We start from the raw sequence: 22,765 nt of genomic DNA on the forward strand, positions 1-22,765 counted from the left end.
TCGTCCGTTCAGACCCTCGTCTCCTGTGAGGCGGTATCCACGAGGACTTTCTGCTCTGCCTGTTCAGACCCTCATCTCCTGTGAGGCGGTATCCACAGGGGCCCTGTCCATTCAGACCCTCGTCTCCTGCGAGGCGGTATCCACAGGGACTTACCAACACCACGTAGAAGTTTTACTTTAATCAATTTCTATTCTACTCAACCCACTGTGCAGTTTTCTTGATCAATCCTCTGATTCTCCTTTAATTTCAATTTATGCCAGATTCTTTGGATCGGAGAGACCCTTCGACAATCGCTTAACACTTCTGCGTCCGGAGACCTCCCACACCCAACAGAGTTTTGATCTGAATTAACAGCAAAAACGCTTATCTTTTTCTGGGTCATCACCCTTTACTCTGCTGGTCTCGTGGGGGTCCCCTAGGGACTAGGAAGTGTCCTTGATTTGTCGTTCTTTTCTTATGGGTCTCTTTCCGACCCTGCTCGTGACGCCAAATTTGTTGTGGTTACCCGCAATAAATAGATGACCAGGAGAAGCAGAAGATTACTCAAGAAGTTAAACTTTTATTTGCAAAGAAAAGTTGTGACAGTCGGTCAGTTACTAGTCACCCTCTGACTACTGCCCTCTCTGACTGCCCCCGAACAAAGCTCGAGGGCCTTTTTTCATACCTGTTTTCTTAGCTCAATTACATTGTTACAATCCGTCATGTTCTCTCTTATCGTCACAGTTTCATCCTTCAACATTTGCCTCCTTCCACAGTTGTCTCCTGACTCACAACCATTTGTCTTTCGCCACAGTCATTTCCTGACACAATCGCAGGGTGCCCCAATTATTTATGCGCATTGGGAGTACTGGTACTAGGCTACAGAACTATCAGTTATAAAACAATACTAGGCTTATTCGCTACAAGGCTGACAGTTATAAAACATTACAATGTGTCTCTATTATTTATGAGTTCTGAGACTCCCTGGCACCCGGCTTATCAGTTATGAAAACCATCAGCTACAGAACTGCTACAAAATCATTAGTCACACTAGCCCTAACGACCATTAGCTACACAATAGATCAACAGTGTCTTCCTAGGAATGGGATAACCATCTGTTTAATGAGCCACACTAAATCAAAAGTGTCTCCCTAGGAATGAGCAAACTATTTCTTTAATGAGCTATATGTTTCCTGCACTAAGAGGTTCCCGCGCTCAGGCTGGAGAAGAAGGAGGCCCAGCGGCCATCTTAAGGAGATCAGCAGCCATCTTAAGCACAGAGCAGATTGTGAATAAAAAAATGTATAGCCTCTACTTTCTATATATTCTATAGAGGCTGGTGTGGAGCAGAATCACTGGAAGGCACCAGATGGGCTAACTGGCCTCACTTTCTGCTGTTCATTGTGTGCATTGCAGAGACAGGAAGGGCCTTAAAATGTTTCAAACAGAACTGCTTTATTTTAATCAGAGATCCAGAACATTGAACTCTAACTCAGTTAAAGAGATTACAAACGAAAATCAACTGTGCCCAATAACCAGGGTTCAATCCTGGATGAGATCAGCAGCGTCGACAGAATCCATCCCCCGTGAACACCTGCAAGGCTTGTGAATTTGCGCTGGATTTGAATAGCAGTGATGGTTGTACATTGAGCATACAATGTGGTTAAGCTTTCTCCGCAGTATGAATTTGCTGGTGTTTCAGCAGCTGAGATGACAAAGGGAATCCCTTCCTGCACTCAGAGCAGGTGAATGGCCTCTCCCTGGTGTGAACATGCTGGTGTCTCTTCAGGCTGGATGACTGACTGAATCCTTTCCAACACTCGGAGCAGGTGTACGGCTTCTCCCCAGTGTGAACTCTCTGGTGCGTTATCAGGTGGGAAAACTGAGTGAATCCCTTCCCGCACTCAGAACAGCTGTATGGCTTCTCCCCAATGTGAACTCGCTGGTGTGTTATCAAGTTGGATAACTGACTGAATCCTTTCCCACACGTTGAGCAGGTGTACGGCCTCTCCCCAGTATGAACTCGCTGGTGTTTCTTCAAGTTGGATAACTCAGTGAATCGCTTCCCACATGTTGAGCAGGAGAACGGCCTCTCCCCAGTGTGAACTCGCTGGTGTGCCTGCAAGTGGGATGACTGAGCAAAGCCCCCCCCACACTCCGAGCAGGAGAATGGCCTTTCCCCGGCATGAACTCGTTGGTGCGTCATCAGGCTGGATGACTGAGCCAATCCCTTACCACACGTTGAGCAGGAGAACAGCCACTCCCCAGTATTAACACGCTAGTGTGTCAGCAGGTGGGTTCACTGAAGGAAGTCCTTCCCACACTCAGTTCAGATACACGGCCTCTTCTCTGTGAATTTGTTGGTGAGTCAGCAACTGTAATGACCGAGTGAATCCCTTCCCACACTCAGAGCAGGTGAATGGCCTCTCACCAGTGTGAATTTGCTGATGTTGTGTTTGAGATTCCCATAAACAAATCCTCTGCTTGTTGGATCCTGTAAAAGAAATTTACAAAAGTCATCAATAGGTACAGGACAGTATTTCAACTGAGATTTTAGTCTCTGTAGCGAGCTGTTATAATAATGACAAACACAAGCTTGAGGAACAACGTCATCTTCCATCTGGGAACATTGCAGCATCCAGACTGGCATCAAAATCTCTGGTTGTCTTTCCATCTATAATCAGAATGGGCCATTTCTGCCACTTCCCTTTGTTCTACCCGTTGCCTCCCTCACCTACCCTGCCACTGAAATTCAATGTGTTTTCTGTCTTTCACTGTTAAAAGGGGTATCAAACCCAAAACATTCCCTCTTTCTGCAGATGGAGACACAAGAGACTGCAGATGCTGGAAATCTGAAGCAATACATAAGGGAGCTGGAGGAACTCAAAGTGGGTCAGGCAGCATCTATGGAGGGAAATGGACAGTCAATGTTTTGGGTCTTGGTGGTGTTGGACTTGGCTATTGTATTGGTTTATTATTGTCATTTGTACCAAGGTGTAGTGAAAAACGTATTTTGCATACCGATCGTACAGGTCAATTCGTTACACAGTGCAGTTACATTGAGTTAGTACAGAGTCCATTGACGTAGTACAGGTAAAAACAATGACAGTTCATAGTAGTGTGTCACAGCTACAGAGAAAATGCAGTGCAGGTAGACAATAAGGTGCAAGGTTACAACAAGGTAGGTCATGAGGTCAGAGTCCATCTCATTGTGTAGGGGAACTGTTTAATAGTCTTATCACAGTGGGATAGAGGCTGGCCTTGAGCCTGGTGGTATGTGCCCTCAGGATCATTGAATGTGAAGGGTAGATGATTGGACTCACTTGTTGGAGATTGTCATTGTGTGGCAGTTTTGTGGTCCAAATGTTATTTACCACTTAATATTCCAGAATAGAAGTGTTAGATACCATTGAATATCCAGGCAAATTAGAACACATTCTCAGTGGCAGAAGGAGCCGAGGACATTGAACACAGTTGAGTTGTAAAATAACCAAAAGTGACAAGGGTTTTTGTTTCTTCAACACAGTGTTAACTGACACAATTTAGCCACATGGGAATGAGGTCTTTGAGTAAAATTTTCACTCCCGTACTTGCTTTGTTGTTGACCGTCGGAAATGCCATAATCCATTTACTAAACATATCAAGGATGACTAATCAGTACTTATAACAATGTACCCGCGGTAATTCAATAAAGTCCATTTGTAATGTCTCAAATGGTCCCCCAGGGAGGGGATTCCTTCCTCTTTCACACTTAATTGACTTGCCCGGGTTTACTTTTTGACAACTCACACACCTCATTGCTTTGTTTCTAGCTACCTCTTCCATACTTGGATTACACCATGTTTTAAGCAAGTCCATATACATTTCCTCCTTATTGAGATGAGTATCAGTGTGGAGTTTATCAACAAGGAGGGGTAACAAAGCATCAGGTGCACATATCTGGTCTGCCGGCGTCGTCCAGATATGCGTTACAGGGTGAGGGCGGCAGTTATGCCGCTGCCACAATTGGATTTCAGAAGCAGGGGCGTCCCCCTGAAGTTTCAAGATGTTGGAGATGTCTGGACTTCGAGGAGTATCACACAGTAATAAGGCGCGTGTTTCTGTGTTCACCTCCCACCCATGTCCTGCTGCTGCAGCCTTTGCCATTGCATCAGCTTTGGCATTACCTTTGGAAATGGGAGTGTCATCATCCCTATGTGCGGCACACTTAATTACGGCCAACGCAGAGGGCAACTGAATTGCCTGCAGTAAATTCTCTATATAAGGTGCGTTGGAGATGGGTCGGCCTGTGGAGGTGAGAAAGCCCCTTTGTGCCCACAGAGCCCCGAAGTCGTGGGCCACCCCAAAAGCATAACGTGAATCAGTGTAAATATTTGCTCGTTCTCCCGCAGCGAGGATGCATGCTCGGGCAAGGGCGAAAAGTTCAGCTTTCTGAGTGGAAACAGCAGGTTTCCCTGCTTCGACCTCCGAAGTAATAGTGATGGCATAACCAGCCTGCTTCCTCCCCGTGTGTGAGACGAACGAAGAGCCATCTACAAAAAGTATCAGGGAGGGGTAGTTCCTGATCAGTCAGGTCCTGTCTGGGGGAAGTTCAGAAACAATTCACTTCGGGACAGGAGTGGGGGGCTTCGGGCAACTCGTCTGGTGGGCTGGTGACAAACGTTGCCGGGTTAACTGTGGAGCAAAAAGCAAAAGTCAAAAGGGGGTTCTGAAGAAGAGCTACCTCGTAGCGGCTAAGTCTAGCCTGTGTGAGGTGCTGTGTACAGTTAGTAGTCAAGAGGGAGGCAATCACATGGGAAGTATAAACAGTAACGGGCTGTTGCAGGGTAATATTGGCAGCGGCCGTGACCATAGTGTAGACGGCAGGGATGGCTTGCGTACAAGGGGGGTAACCCTGCGCTACCGCATCAAGGCGGGTGGAAAAATAGGCAACCGGACGGCGCCTATCACCGTGTAATTGTGTGAGCTTGGCCGTCGCACAGTCGTCTGAAATGGCAACGTACAGCTGGAAAGGGCGATCATAAAGGGGTCTCCCCAAAGTGGGGGCGCAAGAAAGCTGTTGTTTTAGCTCCTGAAAAGCTTGTAGCTGCTCAGATGTCAAATTAAATGTGGCCGGAGCATTCAGAGAAGCTATAGCAGACGGGTATAACATGCTGCGTTAGGGATCCACTCTCGACAAAAATTAACCAAGCCTAAGAACTTGCGCATCCCCTCAGGAGTAGTGGGAGGGGGATCTTGCACTTTAGAGGTCGTTCTATCAGGCGTTAGCGTCCTCCCCTCGGCACTAATCAGGACCCCAAGGAACTTAACCTGGGACTGGCCCCGTTTGACCTTGGTTATCGGGACAACATAGCCGTGTGAGTGGAGGGCATTCAATAAATAATTAGTATCGGTAAAATTGCTGTCCTGGGTGTCACTGGCCAGTAGCAGATCATCTATATATTGTCCGAGAGCGGACTGCCCTGGTAAATGAATATCGCGCAGTTGGCCGCAGAGGGTCTGTGAAAATATAGTGGGGAAGTGGATGAATCCCCGGGGCAGGTGGGTCCAGGTATACCGTCTATCCTCAAAGGTGAAGGCAAAAAGGTACTGCGAGTTCTCGTACAAAGGAATTGAAAAGAAGGCATGTTGTAGATCAATAATAGTGAAACATTTGGTCGATGCCGGAATTAAACTGAGGATCGTTGCAGGGTTAGGCACCACAGCATGAAGTGGGGCCACAATGGCGTTAATAGCCCGTAGATCCTGAACAAGGCGCCACTCAGGGCGTCCCGGCTTCGGGACTGCTAGAATCGGAGTATTACAAGGAGACTGACAGGGGACTAAAACGCCTTGTTGGAGGAGCGATGCAAGAAGGGGACGTAACCCCTGTACTGCCTCAGCCTTAAGTGGATGTTGTTTTCGTTGGGGAAACTTTACCTCGGGTTTTAGAAGGATTTCTACCGGTGCACTATCGGTCAAGATCACTTGCGTCTTGAAATAAGTCCAGGTCTCAGAGGGAGGATCCTGTAGGGGATCCGTGGGGAGTTGGTGGTGTCATACAATTCCAGGACAAGTGAGTGGTTATGCAAAATACTGGATTTTTCCCCCGTCGTATACTTGTTCCTCATCATGTCGTAGTGGGTCGGTTTGTTGGAGGGTCCTAAAGACATCCGGACCCAACTCCTTAGCTGTATGTCCTTCCGAAATGGCCAGGGTAATATGGGGGGGGGGGGGGGGGGTCTATGCCCTGGAGCTGATGCCATAGGAAAGGGGGGACCTCTACAGCGAGGGCAACCCCTAAGCCAGCGGTAACTAGCGCAAAAGGGGTTATCATATAATTCAGACCTTCAAATTGGGCAAACGTGGCACTAAACTCCATTGATCTTCCCGGGGGATCATAGGCAAGGGTTACGTGAGGTTTATACAGGATTTTCGGCTGACGATAAGGGCCAAGGGGAAAACCATCATTATCTAAGGACCACCACTGTTGGGGGGTATGCATCCAAAGGATGTGAGCATCCTTATTCAGTTCGGCTGAAGTAATCCCGTCCGTAGTGCAGTCCAGGGATAAGGAGAGTGCACATAACATATCTCTCCCTGCGATATTCGTACCCAGCGACTGGGTTATCCCAAATGGAATTATGGATTGCTGACTACCATAACATACCCGTAGTGGTTGCGTTAGGGGTAACCGCTGGACTTGGTTAGAAAATCCCAATAGAGAAATCATATTGTCTGAAAGGGGAAGGTCACAAGCTAATCTAGTTGCCTCATCGAGGGCAGAGGCGAAGGCGCCGGTATCAAGTAGAAAAGGTAGGCTGGCAGATTCTACCTGAATGTGAATGACCGGTTCGTCTGCTGGGCCGTTACTTAACACAGGGAGTTCCCGTGGGGTTTGATGTGCCCGTTTGCCCGAAAGGAGTCATTGCTGGAAGGGATTGCGAGTGGTAAAAGGGGCCGTTTTTGGGAGTGGAGGGTTAGGCAGGTGGGATGGAGGTCCGCGAGGTGGAGTGCAGAGTCTGCAAAGGGACAATCCCGCTTCCAATGTCCCACACCTCCACATTGCAAAGCAAGAGGAACGGAATCTTGCCGGGGGTCCACGGGATCCTGGGGGAGCTGGGGTGTAAGGGGGTCCCCGGCAGTGAGGCCCGTTCAGGTGGTCGATGTACCCGTGCCCCACTGGTCAACCCATCCCGGAACACATGGCCGTGGTTCCATTGGCCAAACCACATTGTTGGGCCAGGGTCATCCCGAGGAAGAATCCATCGGTCATCTTCGCTGAGGCCTACTGGGGTTCATGGAGAGTTGGATCATTTCCCTTTTAACAGTTACTGGTGCAGTGTTTGCCTTGAAATGTCCCCAGAGGTGAGTAACTAGATTTCTCATATCAGGTTTAGATTTAACAGCCCAATCTAAGGTTTGTATCTCTATAGCTCTACTGACCTCCTCTGGGAGGCATCGCATAGAAGGGCATTAAAGTGAGGGGATGTATTTCCCCTCTGGAAATTCTCATCACCCGCATAAGTGGAGCAGAACCTATCGAAAAAATCTGGGCCATCCTCATTTTTCTTTGGCTGACAGGACATCACTCTCATTAAATCTATTGGTTGTTGCAGCGTTTTTTGAAGGGCTTCCCTTATTAGGCGCACCTGATCACCTGTGTTAGCGTGGGCGACCTCAAATTCCTCCCATGTATTACGTTGCAAATTCTGTTGCCATTTGTCCCTATAGGTCCCTGGCTGTAGCCTGATAGATTCTAATGGTACTCATTAGGTGCTCAATAAAATCTTCGGGTTTTGTTTTCCTATTGGGGGCCCCATTCATGATTATGTACATCTCCTGGGGTTTCCAGGGGGTATATACTTCAACCATGTCACCCTGACCGTCTTGTCCCACCCTGGGGTTTGGAGCCCTTCGTATGGGAAGTTGTCGTTTACCAGGGGGCTTCAGAGGCTTTTCCGAGGGGCCACTGCCACTTAGGTATGGCCGATCAGGGGACGGTTCTAGCCAATGCTTCCCCGAATGGTCATCGTCTGTATCTGAGTCCATATCCTCAGGGTCGCTATGCTGCCCGTTCTCAGGGCAGTTTAAATGCAATCCCTTCCCTGTGGGTTTGCTATGGACCTGCCTGAGGTTGGGTGCCAAGGTCTGATGATGGGTTGCGGGAGCCTTGGGCTTTGTACCCTGGGGAGTCTTTATCTCCCTAGCTGCGAGGTTTCCCTTATTATCACGAGACCTAGTATGACAAGCGATGGGGTCAAAAGAATTCTCCCTGCTAGGTAGGTTTTCCTCAGCTCTCTGTTCCTCCGATTCTGAGTATGTGGGAAGTTGGGAGGGAAATTGGGATACAATGGGGGAACAGCCGCGCCCCGTTGGGGTAAGGGAGGGGCGGAGGCAATTACCTCATCCATATCAGTGTCTTCCCCACTCTCAAAAAGTAGTTGAAGTCCAGACATGTCCAAAGACGCCATTCGTTTACCAGTTTCCCCTTTTGCTTTAATTCCTTTTTTGTCATACAATTCACACAAGGCTTTAAGGACTATATATGGACGGGGTCTACCCTGGTCATCTGTAATAGGGATATCCTTCCTTTTGGTGTTTACTTCCCAAGAGGTCTGTTTAGATTTCTCATTCAATTTCTCTGCCACCCCTTTCCATTTAGTAATGAGATCCTTCCAATTTTGCGAACAATTTGTTTTCCAAACCTCTGTTTCAGCGTGCGTACATTTTTCTAAATCCCAAGTCCCCCCCAATGGCCAATTGTAGTCCCCCAATTTCTTGTTCAATTGTGCACTAAGTTGGCAAAAACTCTTTTCTAGATCTGGATTTTCTTTACACAATTTTCCCAGGGGTGTTTTAACAACCCCTTTGTCTAAAGTTTGACACATATTGTCACTCTACTCTGGCATCCACTTCAGAGCCTGACCTTCGTGTGGGGGATTTCCCCTCTTAACAACTGGTCTAAAGCAGGATGCTGTTTCGGTGACTCTTATCTCCTCCCCCCTTCTCTTTTCCCTGAGCGCTCACAATCTCTGACCTTCAACTCTTTACCGGGTCTTATCGGGGCCCGATTTCCCCCATTCGTTCTCTTGTCTCACTAATCGTCAGCCGATGAGGCCTGGTTACCTCACGACGCCTCATCGAATCATTCAAACCTTTGTCAGCAGACAGGGCCTGGTTACCCCACTCTGTGCCTCATCGAATCGTTCAAACCTTTGTCAGCAGACAGGGCCTGGTTACCACACTCTGTGCCTAATCGAATCATTCAAACCTTTGTCAGCAGGCAGGGCTTGGTTACCCAGCTCTGTGCCGAACCAGATTAATAATACTTAAATAAGTAGGTCTTACCGACCGATTTCCCCTCGGGTTCGAGAAGTCCTAAGGTCACTCCAGTCGGGGATCAAAGGGGGAGAGCTACAGAATCGCGGCTGAGAGAAGACCAGGGTCAAATCGCCCTGTGGGCCCGTCTTGTCTCCAATCATGAGTTTCTGCCTTTTCCACTTACACCGATCCACTGCTGGGTGCCGTTTGGACTCCCGGCTGGCTCGCCAAATTGTCGAATTCGGTCGGAGAGAAGACCCAAAAGATCACTGTTCTCGTTCAATCTCATTACTTGATCCGAGGAGAGAGCACCAAGCCAGGCACCTATGTCCCGGAACGGGTGGTCTCTGAGATACATTGATCTACATACGTTCTTATAATTTTTCAGAGGTGCAAACAATTACTGTACAAGGAATGATCATGCATTAGTCAGGCAGCATGGCACTTATTTTCTACATTGTGATTGGTTACAGACAAAGGAATTTATTTAAAAAAAGTTACTAAAGCTATGTTCCTTAATCTTTCCAGACCATCTGGTTCCACCGGTTATCTTTGTATACATAAGGTTTCTCATGGTGGGCTCAGGATCAGTTTAGTGGAGCAAGAGTCAATTGTGCAGACTTGCTGAGACAGGAACTGATTGTACTGGTACCATCATACCTCAAGGCTGCAGAAAACGAGCTGAAGCAAGCAAAATCTCTGAAGCAAGGCACTGCAAAGTGAAGAACAGCTATTTCAAGCAGTCAATGACAGCCATAGTGATGTATCCTTTAATTCATGTCTCAGGGCTCACAATCTTTTACTCTCCTAACCTTTCCTTATACACATTCTCATACCGACCGATTTCTCTTATCGGGTTCGAGGAGTCCTTAGGTCACTCCAGGTGGGGATCGAAGGGGGAGAGCTACAGAATCGCGGCTGAGAGGAGACCAGGGTCAAATCGCCCTGTGGACCCGTCTCGTCTCCAATCATGAGTTTCTGCCTCTTCCACTTACACCGATCCACTGCTGGGTGCCGTTTGGACTCCTGGCTGGCTCGCCAAAATTGTTGGATTTGGTTGGAGAGAAGACTCAAAAGACCACTGTTCTCGTTCAATCTCTTTATTACTTGATCCGAGGAGAGAGCACCAAGCCAGGCACCGACGTCCCGATTCAGGTGGTCTCCGCGATACCTTGATCTACATACATTCTTATACTTTTTCAGAGGTGCAAACAATTACCGTACAAGGAATGATCATGCATTAGTCAGGCAGCACAGCACTTATTTTCTACATCATGATTGGTTACAGACAAAGGAATTTACTTTAAAAAGTTACTACTTCTACTAAAGTTATAGTTCCTTAATCTTTTCAGACCATCTGCTTCCACCGGTTATCTTTGTATATATAAGGTTCCTTATGGTGGCCTCAGGGTCAGTTTAGTGGAGCAAGAGTCACACAAGACAAGGGAGCAGAAGTAGGCTATTCGGCCCATCGAGTCTGCTCCAAGGAAAAGGGAAAAAAGAAAAAGAAATGAGAAATTTGGGGGGCGGGGGCGCAGGCGCAAAAATAAAACATAATTGTAACCCCAATTTCCAGCCTTATCCCCATATCCCTTGATACCCCGACTATTTGGATATCTATCTATCTCTTCCTTAAATGCCTCCAATGATCTGGCCTCCACTGCTGTACGTGGCAAGGAATTCCACAAATTCACCACCTTCTGTCCAGTCCTTCCAACATTCTAAATATCTCTATGAAGTCCCCTCTCATTCTTCTGTACTCCAGTGAGTACAGTCCAAGAGCCGACAAACGCTCCTCATACGTAAGCCATTTCATTCCAGCAATCATCCTCGTAAATCTCCTCTGAACCCTCTCCAACATCAACACATCCTTCCTAAGATAGTCAATTGTGCAGACTTGCTGAGACAGGAACTGATTGTACTGGTACTATGATCCCTCAAGGCTGCAGAAAACAAGCTGAAGCAAGCAAAATCTCTGGAGCAAGGCACTGCAAAGTCAAACATAGCTATTTCAAGCAGTCTATGACAGCCATAGTGATGTACCCTTTAATTCATGTCTCAGGGCTCACAATCTTTTACTCTCCTAACCTTGCCTTATACCTTATACACATTCTCAGCTCTGCATCCCATCAACGTCCCTCTGCAATCTTCGACAATCCTCCACAACACCACCAACCTTTGTGTCATCTGCAAACTTGCCAACCCACCCTTCTACCCCCTCATCCAAGTCATTAATAAATATCACGAAAAGTAGAGTTCCCAGAACCAATCCTTGTTGGACACCTCTAGTCACAGCCCTCCAATCTGTGTGCACTCCCTCCACCACAACCCTCTGCTTTCTACAGGCAAGTCAATTCTGAATCCACATGGTCAAGCTTCCCCGGATCCCATGACCTCTGACCTTCTGAAGAAGCCTACCATGTGGAAGCTTGTCAAATGCCTTACTAAAATCCATGTAGACCACATCTACTGCACTACCCTCATCAATCTGCCTGGTCACCTCCTCAAAGAACACTATCAGGCTTGTGAGACATGATCTGTCCACAAACCCTGATCACACTATGATTCTCTAAATGCCCATAGATCCTATCTCGAAGAATCCTTTCCAACACCTTGCCCACCACAGACGTAAGGCTCACTGGTCTACAATTCCCTGGACTATTGCTACTACCTTGTTTGAATAAGGGGACAACATTTGCCACCCTCCAATCCTCTGGTTCTGTTCCTGTGGAAAACGAGGACTCAAAGATCATAGCCAAAGGCTCAGCAATCTCCTCCCTCGCCTCACGGAGTAGCCTGGGGAATATTCCATCAGGCCCCGGGGACTTATCTGTCCTAATATTTTCTAACAGCTCCAACACATCCTCTCTCTTGATATCAACATGCTTTAGAACATTAACCTTACCAACACTGTCCTCAGCGTCATCGAGGCCACTTTCCTCAGTTAATACTGAAGAGAAGTATTCATTGAGGACCTCACCCACTTCCACAGCTTCCAGGCACATCTTCCCACCTTTATCCCTAATCGGTCCTACCTTTACTCCCGTCATCCTTCTGCTCTTCACATCAGTGAAAAATGCCTTGAGGTTTTCCTCAACCCGACTCACCAAGGCCTTTTCATGTCCCCTTTTTGCTCTCCTCAGCCCCTTCTTAAGTTCCTTCCTGGCTACGCCATATTCCTCAAGAGACCTATCTGATCCTTGCTGCCTCAACCTCATGTATGCTGCCTTCTTCCTCCTAACTAGATGTTCCACCTCTCCTGTCAACCATGGTTCCTTCACCCTGCCATTCTTTCTCTGCCTCACTGGGACAAATTTATCCCTAGCATCCTGCAAGAGATTCCTGAACAACGACCACATCTCTTTCGTACAGGTCCCTTCAAAAATGTCATCCCAATTCACACTCGCAAGTTCTAGCCTTTTTGCCTCATAATTTGCCCTTCACCAATTCAATATTTTCTTGTCCTCTTTGCTCCTCTCCTTGTCCATGACAATGTTAAAGGATGGGGAGCGGTGGTCACTGTCCCCCAAATGCTCACCCACTGAGGGATCTGTAACCTGACCCTGTTCATTACCTGATACTAGATATAAAATGTCTTTCCCTTCAGTCAGACTATCAGCATACTGTGACAGGAATCCATCCTGGACACACTCAACAAACTCTGCCCCATCTAAACCTGTGTCTGTGTGGGTTTCCTCCGGGTGATCCGGTTTCCTCCCACATTCCAAAGACGTACAGGTTGAGAAATTGTGGGTGTTCTATGTTGGTGTAGGAAGCGTGGAGACACTTGCGGTCTGCCCCAGAACACTCTACGCAAAAGGTGCATTTCACAGTGTGTTTCGACGTACATATAACTAATAAAGATATCTTAAATCTTAAAAAAAATTAGAGTTAAACACCATTACTTTCTCCCCGAGGCTTGATGGATGGGGAATGTCACAGAAAGATACAGCACAGAAACAGGCCGACACAGTCCACAACTCCACACTGATCCCACATTCATCCTTTTTTTAAAATTCTCCCGACATTCTTGTCAACTCTCCCCAACTTCTCCCACTCACCAGGGGCAATTTACAACAGCCAATTGACCTACCAACCAGCATGTCTTTGGGACGTGGGAGGAAACTGGAGCTCCTGGAAGAAATTCCCAGTCACAGGGAGAACCCCCACACAGTCAGTACCCAAGATCTGGATTGAACCTGGGCTCCTGTCACTGCAAGGTAGCAGCTCTATTAGCTGTGCTGCTCTAATATCTGGGACAAGACCCCTGCTGAGCTGTTGTCTTTGCCATCAATCTGCTGAAAGTCCTGCAGGAAATTCCGGGAGAAGCTCTTCACCCACACAGTTCAACAATGTGGAACGTGTCACCACACGGAGGGATGGAGGTGAACCACAGGAATGCATTGAATGGGAAGCCGAATGAGCACAGAGCTCGTAGAGCTGCTGCCTCACGTTGACAATGTTCAATCCCGACCTCGGGTGTTGACTGTGTGGAGTTTGCACCTTCTCCCTGTGACTGTGTGGGTTTCCTCCCACGTCCCAAGGAGTGTGGGCTGAAAGGTTATTAAAGTCCTGTAAATTGTCCCTAATGTGTGTGTGTCATTCAAATCTGTTGGTGGTGGGGGTGAAACAGGGTGTGGTCATTGCAAATGTGGGCAGAATTTTTAAAATGTATTAATGTAGGATCAGAGTAAATGACTGGTTGATAATCAGTGCAGACAGTGAGTCAAAGGGCCCATTTCTGTGCTACATCTCTCTATTCCTCTGAATATTCACACTGGGTGAGATGGGAGGAGGCTGGTGTGGAGCAGAAACACTGGAAGGCTGCCAGACACTCGTTGATACAGTTTAAGGTAGTTCACAGGACCCATATGTCCAAAGATAAGCTAGCTCGTTTTTATCAACGTATAAATCCTATATGTGACAGATGTAAATCGAATGTGGCTTCTCTGACACATATGTTTTGGTCCTGTCCTCTTCTGGAAAAATATTGGAAAGACATTTTTAACATTATTTCAAACGTATTGAAGATTGATTTACAACCTCACCCTATCACTGCAATTTTTGGATTACCAAGGATAGAGTCTGACCATTTATCTCCTTCCACTAACCGTATCATTGCCTTTGTTACATTAATGGCCAAATGATCCATTTTGCTTAAATGGAAGGATCCAATACCCCCTACTACTTTTCAATGGTTTTCTCAAACTATATCATGTTTAAACTTGGAAAAAATTAGGAGTGGTACTGTTGTTCCTTCGCTTAAATTTGAGGAAGTTTGGAGTCCATTTATTCAATATTTTCACATGATGTAGATCCCCTTTCAATAACTTTCCAACTTGGAGGAACGGACTTGCCGACATAATATTGCTCTGTTTCTACTGAGAAATTTTAGCCCAGTTTTTTTTTCATTTTTTTGTTGTTTGTTTTTTTTCAAAATGTTTTTTTTTGTTTAGTTTAGTTTATATTGTTTATAATTTTTCTTATTGATTTGGGTTCTTTTTCTAATTTATGTAATAAATCTTCTTCTTTCCTTTCTTTTATATTATATTCATTTACTAAGAGATCGTTGGATCTACAGATTTTTTATATATTTTATTGTTCTTTATGATTATCTGTGCTATGATTGTTATCCTGATCTCTTTGTATTACATGTATAAATATTGATGCTATATATCAATCTGTATTAATTTGAAAACTAATAAAAAGATTGAAAAAGAAAAGAAACACTGGAAGGCACCAGATGGGCTGAATGGCCTCTCTTCTACTGTTCATTGTGTGCATTGCAGAGACAGGAAGGGTCTCAGAAAAAGTGTTTCAAACAGAACTGCTTTATGTTAATCAGAGATCCAGAACATTGAACTCCAACTCAGTTAAAGAGATTACAAAAGAAAATCAACTGTGCCCAATGACCAGGGTTCAATCCTGGGCGAGATCAGCAGCGTCGACAGAATCCGACCCCCGTGAACACCTGCAACACTTGTGAATTTGCACTAGATTTCAGTAGCAGTGATGGTTGTATATTGAGCATACAGCATGTTTAATCTTTCTCCGCAGTGTGAATTCACTGGTGTTGCCACAGTTCAGATGAGCAAGGGAATCCCTTTGCACACATAGAGTAGGTGAACAGCCTCTCCCCCGTGTGAACTCGCTGGTGCTTCACCAGACTGGATGACGTAGTGTATCCCTTCCCACATGTAGGGCAGGCAAAGGGCCTCTCCCCAGTGTGAACTCGCTGGTGTGTCAGCAAAAGGGAGGATCGAGTGAACCCCTTCCCACAATCGGAGCAGGTGTACGGCTTCTCCCCTGTGTGAAGCCACTCATGTGTCATCAGGCTGGATACCTGAGTGAATCCTTTCCCACACGTTGAGCAGGAGAACGGCCTCTCCCTGGTGTGAACTCTGTGGTGCGTTATCAGGTTGTTTAACTGAGTGAATCCCTTCCCACACTCGGAGCAGGTGAATGGCTTCTCCCCAGTGTGAACTCCCTGGTGCGTCAGCAAATGGGATGACTGAGTGAATCCCTTCCCGCACTTGGAGCAGGAGTACGGCTTCTCCCCATTGTGAACTCGCTGGTGTGTCATCAGGTTGGATAACTGAGTGAATCCTTTCCCACACATTGAGCAGCAGAACGGCCTCTCCCCAGTGTGAACTCGCTGGTGTGTCAGCAAATGGGATGAATCAGCAAAGCCCTTCCCACACTCCGAGCAGGAGAATGGCCTTTCCCCAGCATGCACTCGCTGGTGCGTCATCAGGCTGGATCACTGAGCCAATCCCTTACCACACATTGAGCAGGAGAACGGCCGCTCCCCAGTATGAATTCGTCGCTGTGTCACTAGGAGGGATGACTGAAGGAAGCCCTTCCCACACTCAGTGCAGATACACGGCCTCTTCTCTGTGAATTTGCTGGTGCATCAGCAATTGTAATGATCGAGTGAATCCCTTCTCACACTCACAGCAGGTGAACGGCCTCTCCCCAGTGTGAATTTGCTGATGGACTCTGACCTCACGATCTACCTTATTGTGATCTTGCACCTTATTGCACTGCACTTTCTCTGCAGCTGTGACACTTGACTCTTGTTAATGCTTTTACCTGTACTACCTCAATGCACTCTGTACTAACTCAATGTAACTGCACTGTGTAATGAATTGACCTGCACCAACAGTATGCAAGACAAGTTTTTTCACTGTACCTCGGTACAAGTGACAATAATAAACCAATACCAAAATACCAAGCCGAATGCCCCAACGCATGGCCGAGAGAAATTCACTGCTGGTAAGTGCTTCCTTTTAACAAGATTCACTCAGCTCGGACCTCACAAGCGGACGCAGAGTTGGGAATTTATTTTCGGGGACACATACGAGTGATTCCGGAGATCGGGGGGCGGGTTCAGCTTCACATTTGACGGGAGAAGTGCTTCTGAGGAGTCGAGAGGATAAAAAAGATGGTTTTGTGTGCAGAGTAACGAGGAGATGGCTCCGGGACCAGTGGACACCAGGTTTAAATATTTTTGCAAAATCATCCATGGTGGTGCCAGCGTTTTGGCGCTGCAAGATCTCCTTTGTTTTGTCTCTCTCTCTCTCTCTCTGTCTCCCCCTCTCTCTCCCAATGCTCTCCCGGCTGCCGGATCGAACACCCGACCAGGCGGCGACGCTGTGGTCCTTCCCCCGGCAGAGACATCGCCTTTGCCCCCGCTCCAGCCTCCTCTCCCCGCACAACTGAAAACTCCATTCACCCAGCTCGACTGAAGGCTCCTCCGTTCGGAAGCCGGAACCAGCTCCTCCCGCCGCAGAACCGCACCTCCCGTCTGCATTAAAACAGGACAATCCCAGAGCAGGAGGGACAAGCGGCTGAGCACAGCGGGGCGGGCAGCAGCGGTCCCGGCAGAGGGGGAAATCGTGTCGGGCCCTGCGTCAGATTTTTCTCAAGGTCCGGGACCCAGATCTGGGGGGGGAGGGGGAGCAGGGGGAGGGCGGAGGAGAGAGGGAGGAGAGAGGGAGGATAGAGGGAAGGGGGAGGGCAGAGAGGGGGAAGGAGGAGTGTAACAAGGAGGAGGGGGGCCAGGGGAAAGGGAAGGGGGAGGGCAGAGAGAGGTGGGAGGGGGAAGGGAGGGGAGGGGTTGACAGAGCAGTGAGAGAGCCGGGACTGCCCCAACATGACGTCCCGTGAAGTTTCCGCAGGTTCGCACTGAATCCAAAGCCCCACCTCGGGGCCAAACACCACAGCCCGGGTGTGGATAAACCCCCCGCCCCGGCTCTCCGGTCCTACCTGCCGCCGGGAGCCGTGCGTGGGGAAGGTCCCGTCCTTGGGACCACACGCTCCGTGCAAACACAGGGAACTCCACCCGCTGTAATCCGGGGGCAGAACAGACCGCAGGGGGAGAGGCTGGGGGTTGGGGAGAAGCTGGGGGGTGGGTGAGGCTGGGGGAGGGGTGAGGCGGGGGAGGCTGGCGGGGTGAGGGTGGAGGCTGTGGGGATGAGGGGGGAGCGGCTGGGGGGTGAGGGGGAGAGGATGGGAGGAGAGGGGGAAGGGAGGGAGGAGGGAGACGGAGGGGAGTAGGGGGAGGGGCGAGAGGGGGGAGGGATGAGGGGAGAGGAGGAGGGATGGGAGAGAGGAGGAGTGGGAGAGGAGGGGAAAGGAGGGGGAGGGGAGATGTAAGGGGGAGAGGAGGAGGGGAGAGGGAGCGGAGGGGGACGGGGACAGGAGGAGGGGAGGGAGAGGAGGGGGAGTGGAGGGAGGGTGGGAGGGAGGGGAGAGGAAGAGAGGGGGACGGGCAGAGGGGGGAGGGGGAGGGAATGTTTCTCATGGGGGAAGAATCCAAATTTTCAGCGCCATGGTTTTGGGCTGAGGGGTCACCTGTTGGCGATGAGGAAGATTCTGTCACTTTTCCATCAATCAGAGAGACAGGGTGAGAGAAGCATCTACAAAGTACATTGCAGTCATTCCCAGTTTTGAAAGCATCTCCTTAAACTCTGATCATCAGGCACCAATCTCGAAAAGGCAGAATCTTTACCCAACCTGACTTGGTACTGGTTTCTCAGTCATTGTATTCAGGACAGAAGTCAATGAATTTTTTTGAGGAGGTGAATGGGGGAATCAGGTAGGACAATGAATGAGACACAGGATGTGTCAGGACAGTCCTGTATTGCAGTGACTCAGTTTTGTGACATTCAGCCCACTGAGAACAGCCCCGTGTTGAAAAGAGCTGGGAGTAGCACGGTCATGTAGCGGTAAGTGTAACACTCGCACCAGTGACCTGGGTTCAATTCCGGCTGCTGTGTGAAAGGACATTGTACGTTCTCCCTGTGTCTGCGTGGGTTTCCTCCGGGTGCTCCAGTTTCCTCCCACATTCCAAAGACGTACGGGTTGGGAAGTTGTGGGCGTGCAATGTTGGCGCCGGAAGTGTGGAGTCAATTGTGGGCTGCCCCCGAGAACACTCGATGCAAAAGATGCATTTCACTATGTGTTTCGATGTACATGTGACTAATAAAAATACCTTAAATCTTAAAAAAAAGTAGAGTTAAACACCATTACTCTCTCCCCGAGGCTTGATGGATCAGGAATGTCACAGAAAGATACAGCACAGAAACAGGCCGACACAGTCCACAACTCCACACTGATCTCACATTCATCCTTTTTTTAAAAATTCTCCCGACATTCTTGTCAACTCTCCCCAACTTCTCCCACTCACCAGGGGCAATTTACAGCAGCCAATTGACCTATCGACCAGCATGTCTTTGGGACGTGGGAGGAAACTGGAGCTCCTGGAAGAAATTCCCAGTCACAGGGAGAACCCCCACACAGTCAGTACCCAAGATCTGGATTGAACCTGGGCTCCTGTCACTGCAAGGTAGCAGCTCTATTAGCTGTGCTGCTCTAATATCTGGGACAAGACCCCTGCTGAGCTCTTGTCTTTGCCATCAATCTGCTGAAAGCCCTGCAGGAAATTCCGGGGGAAGCTCTTTACCCACACAGTTCAACAATGTGGAACGTGTCACCACACGGAGGGATGGAGGTGAACCACAGGAATGCATTGAATGGGAAGCCGAATGAGCACAGAGCTCGTAGAGCTGCTGCCTCACGTTGACAATGTTCAATCCCGACCTCGGGTGTTGACTGTGTGGAGTTTGCACCTTCTCTCTGTGACTGTGTGGGTTTTCTCCCACGTCCCAAGAGGTGTGGGCCGAAAGGTTATTAAAGTACTGTAAATTGTCCCTAATGTGTGGGTGATTAGTAGAAAATGCTGGTGGTGGGGGTGAAGCAGGGTGTGGTCAATGCAAATGCAGGCAGAATTTTAAAAATGTATTAATGTAGGATCAGAGTGAATGACTGGTTGATAATCAGTGCAGACTCAGTGAGTCAAAGGGCCCATTTCTGTGCTGCATCTCTGCATTCCTCTGAATATTCATAGTGGGTGAGATGGGAGGAAGCTGGTGTGGAGCAGAAACACTGGAAGGCACCAGATGGGCTGAATGGCCTCTCTTTCTACTGTTCATTGTATGCATTGCAGAGAAAAGAAGGGGTTTAGATCGAGTGGTTCAAACAGAACTGCTTTATTTTAATCAGAGATCCAGAACATTGAATTCTAACTCAGTTAAAGAGATTACCAAAGAAAATCAACTGTGCCCAATGACCAGGGTTCAATCCTGGGCAAGATCAGCAGCCTCGACAGAATCCGACCCCCGTGAACACCTGCAACACTTGTGAACTTGCACTAGATTTCAGTAGCAGTGATGGTTGTATATTGAGTATACAGCATGTTCAATCTTTCTCCGCAGTGTGAATTCGCTGGTGTTGCAGCAGGTGAGATGACCAAGCGAATCCCTTCCCACACTCAGAGCAGGTGAACGGTCTCTCCCCACTATGAACTCGCTGGTGCCTCACCAGACTGGATGACGTAGTGTATCCCTTCCCACATGTAGGGCAGGCAAGTGGCCTCTCTCTGGTGTGAACTCGCTGGTGTGTCATCAAGTAGTATGACTGACGGAAGCCCTTCCCGCATGTCGAGCAGATGAACGGCTTCTCCCCGGTGTGAACTCTCTGGTGTGTCAGCAAATTGGATGACTGAGTAAATCCCTTTCCGCACTCGGAGCAGGTGTACGGCCTCTCCCCAGTGTGAACTCGCTGGTGTGTCAGCAGATGAGACGACTGAGTGAATCCCTTCCCGCACTCAGAGCAGCTGAACGGCCTCTCCACAGTGTGAACTCGCTGGTGCTTCACCAGACTAGATGACGTAGTGTAGCTCTTCCCACATGTTGGGCAGGCAAAGGGCCTCTCCTTAGTGTGAACTCGCTGGTGTGTCATCAAGTTGCATGACTGACGGAATCCCTTCCCGCACGTCGAGCAGATGAACGGCCTCTCGCCGGTGTGAACCCGCTGGTGTGTCAGCAAATGGGACGACCGAGTGAATCGCTTCCCGCAATCAGAGCAGGTGTGCGGCCTCTCCCCAGTGTGAATTCTCTGGTGTATCATTAAAGAGGATGACTGAATGAACCCCACCCCGCACTCAGAGCAGATGAATGGCCTCTCCCCAGTATGAACTCGCTGGTGTCTCAACAAACGGGACAACTGAGTGAATCCCTTCCCACACTCGGAGCAGATGAACGGTCTCTCCCCAGTGTGAACTCTCTGGTGCATCAGCAACTTGGATGACTGAGCAAAGCCCTTCCCACACTCCGAGCAGGAGAATGGCCTTTCCCCAGCATGAGCTCGCTGGGGCGTCATCAGGCTGGATAACTGAACCAATCCCTTACCACACGTTGAGCAGGAGAACGGCCGCTCCCCAGTATGACACCGGTGTGTCAGCAGAAGGGATGACTAAAGGAAGCCCTTCCCACACTCAGTGCAGATACACGGCCTCTTCTCTGTGAATTTGTTGGTGCATCAGCAACTGGAATGACCAAGTGACTCCCTTCCCACACTCAGAGCAGGTGAACGGCCTCTCCCCAGTGTGAATTCGCTGATGTTGTGTTTGAGATTCCCATAAACAAATCCTCTGCTTGTTGTGTCCTGTAAAAGGAATTTACAAAAGTCATCAAATGGTACAGGACAGTATTTCAGCTGAGATTTTAGTCTCTGTAGCAAGCTGTTATAATAATGACAAACACAAGCTTGAGGAACAACGTCATCTTCCATCTGGGAACATTGCAGCATCCAGACTGGCATCAAAATCTCTGGTTGTCTTTCCATCTATAATCAGAATGGGCCATTTCTGCCACTTCCCTTTGTTCTACCCGTTGCCTCCCTCACCTACTCTGCCACTGAAATTCAATGTGTTTTCTGTCTTTCACTGTTAAAAGGGTATCAAACCCAAAACATTCCCTCTTTCTGCAGATGGAGACACAAGAGACTGCAGATGCTGGAAATCTGAACCAATACATAAGGGAGCTGGAGGAACTCAAAGTGGGTCAGGCAGCATCTATGGAAGGAAATGGACAGTCAATGTTTTGGGTCTTGGTGGTGTTGGAGTTGGCGATTGGATTGGTATTGGTTTATTATTGTCACTTCTACTGAGGTACAGTGAAAAACGTGTCTTATACACTGATCGTACAGGTCAATTCATTACACAGTGCAGTTACATTGAGTTAGTACAGAGTGCATTGAGGTAGTACAGGTAAAAACAATAACAGTACAGAGTAAAGTGTCCCAGCTACAGAGAAAGTGCAGTGCAGGTAGACAAGATTGTGCAAGTTCCCAAGGTAGATCATGAGGTCAGAGTCCATCTCATTGTATAAGGAAACCGTTCAATAGTCTTATCACAGTGGGATAGAAGCTGTCCTTGAGCCTGGTGGTACGTGCCTTCAGGATCATTCAACGTGAAGGGTAGATGATTAGACTCACTTTTTGGAGATTGTCGTTGTATGGCAGTTTTGTGTTCCAAATGTTATTTGACACTTAATATTCCAGAATAGAAGTGTTAGATACCATTCTATATCCAGACAGAATAGAACATGTCCTCAGTGGAAGAAGGAGCCAGCACCAGAGGACATTGAACAAAGTTGAGTTGTAAAATTATCATGTGACAAGGATTTTTGTTTCTTCAACGCAGTGTGAACTGACACAATTTAGCCAGATGGGCAAATTACTTTCACAATACGTGCTTTTTTTATTCACAGGGAGTTGGACTTAGTCCCTTTTTTGGACCTCAGTCCCAAGTCTAGCTATTACCTGCAATGATTTGGACATCAGCAGTGTCTGGAGACTGGTCCCAATCTCAGTTTGCTCATCTGTGTTTCCAGACTGCCTGCAGAGCAAAGGCAAAGTGCTTTTTGCAGCAGGATCAATGACCGTATTTATACCCACAATACCCAAGGCTCCAGAAACAGTCCCAGAAAACAGTCATTCACCAGCCGGGGCCTGGAGTCCACCTTGGGCCAGGCCGGCAGAGAAAGCAGCAAAATTTAAAAATCTGCAGGTGCCTGAAATCTGAAATAACAATAGAAAATGCTGGACATGGGTCAGACAGCATCTGTGGGAAGAGAA

At 48.1% G+C, this 22,765-nt stretch overlaps 2 protein-coding genes and 2 pseudogenes across 5 annotated transcripts in view; 1 reads left to right on the plus strand and 3 right to left on the minus strand.

Annotated features, from left to right (window-relative positions):
• LOC127576580 (zinc finger protein 239-like) overlaps positions 1-22,765 on the plus strand; it is a 450,145-nt gene that overhangs the window by 410,460 nt on the left and 16,920 nt on the right. The window lies entirely within an intron of this gene.
• Positions 1,459-17,230, minus strand: LOC127576600 (zinc finger protein 239-like). 4 transcript variants are annotated; one of them, XM_052027180.1, is made up of 2 exons: positions 17,019-17,230; positions 1,459-2,474 (listed from the first exon to the last, which is right to left on the minus strand). In XM_052027180.1, exon 2 carries the CDS (start codon positions 2,184-2,186, stop codon positions 1,644-1,646), a length of 543 nt encoding a protein of 180 aa, XP_051883140.1. In that variant the 5' UTR covers positions 2,187-2,474; positions 17,019-17,230; the 3' UTR covers positions 1,459-1,643. The 4 variants fall into 4 exon arrangements, with proteins under 4 accessions (XP_051883140.1, XP_051883142.1, XP_051883141.1 ...); XM_052027182.1 differs by lacking the exon at positions 17,019-17,230 and adding an exon at positions 9,468-9,675; XM_052027181.1 differs by lacking the exon at positions 17,019-17,230 and adding an exon at positions 9,315-9,675.
• On the minus strand, positions 15,031-21,100 carry LOC127576852 (gastrula zinc finger protein XlCGF57.1-like; annotated as a pseudogene).
• The window catches only part of LOC127576568 (zinc finger protein 229-like), a 36,375-nt pseudogene continuing 34,618 nt past the window's right edge, over positions 21,009-22,765 (minus strand).

The sequence above is a fragment of the Pristis pectinata genome, chromosome 12 (genome assembly GCF_009764475.1).
Source record: "Pristis pectinata isolate sPriPec2 chromosome 12, sPriPec2.1.pri, whole genome shotgun sequence".
NCBI lineage: Eukaryota > Metazoa > Chordata > Chondrichthyes > Rhinopristiformes > Pristidae > Pristis > Pristis pectinata.

What these genes read in the sequence shown, in the direction of transcription:
- LOC127576600 (XM_052027180.1), bottom strand. Translation starts at nt 2,186, where the DNA reads ATGACGCACCAACGAGTTCATGCCGGGGAAAGGCCATTCTCCTGCTCG.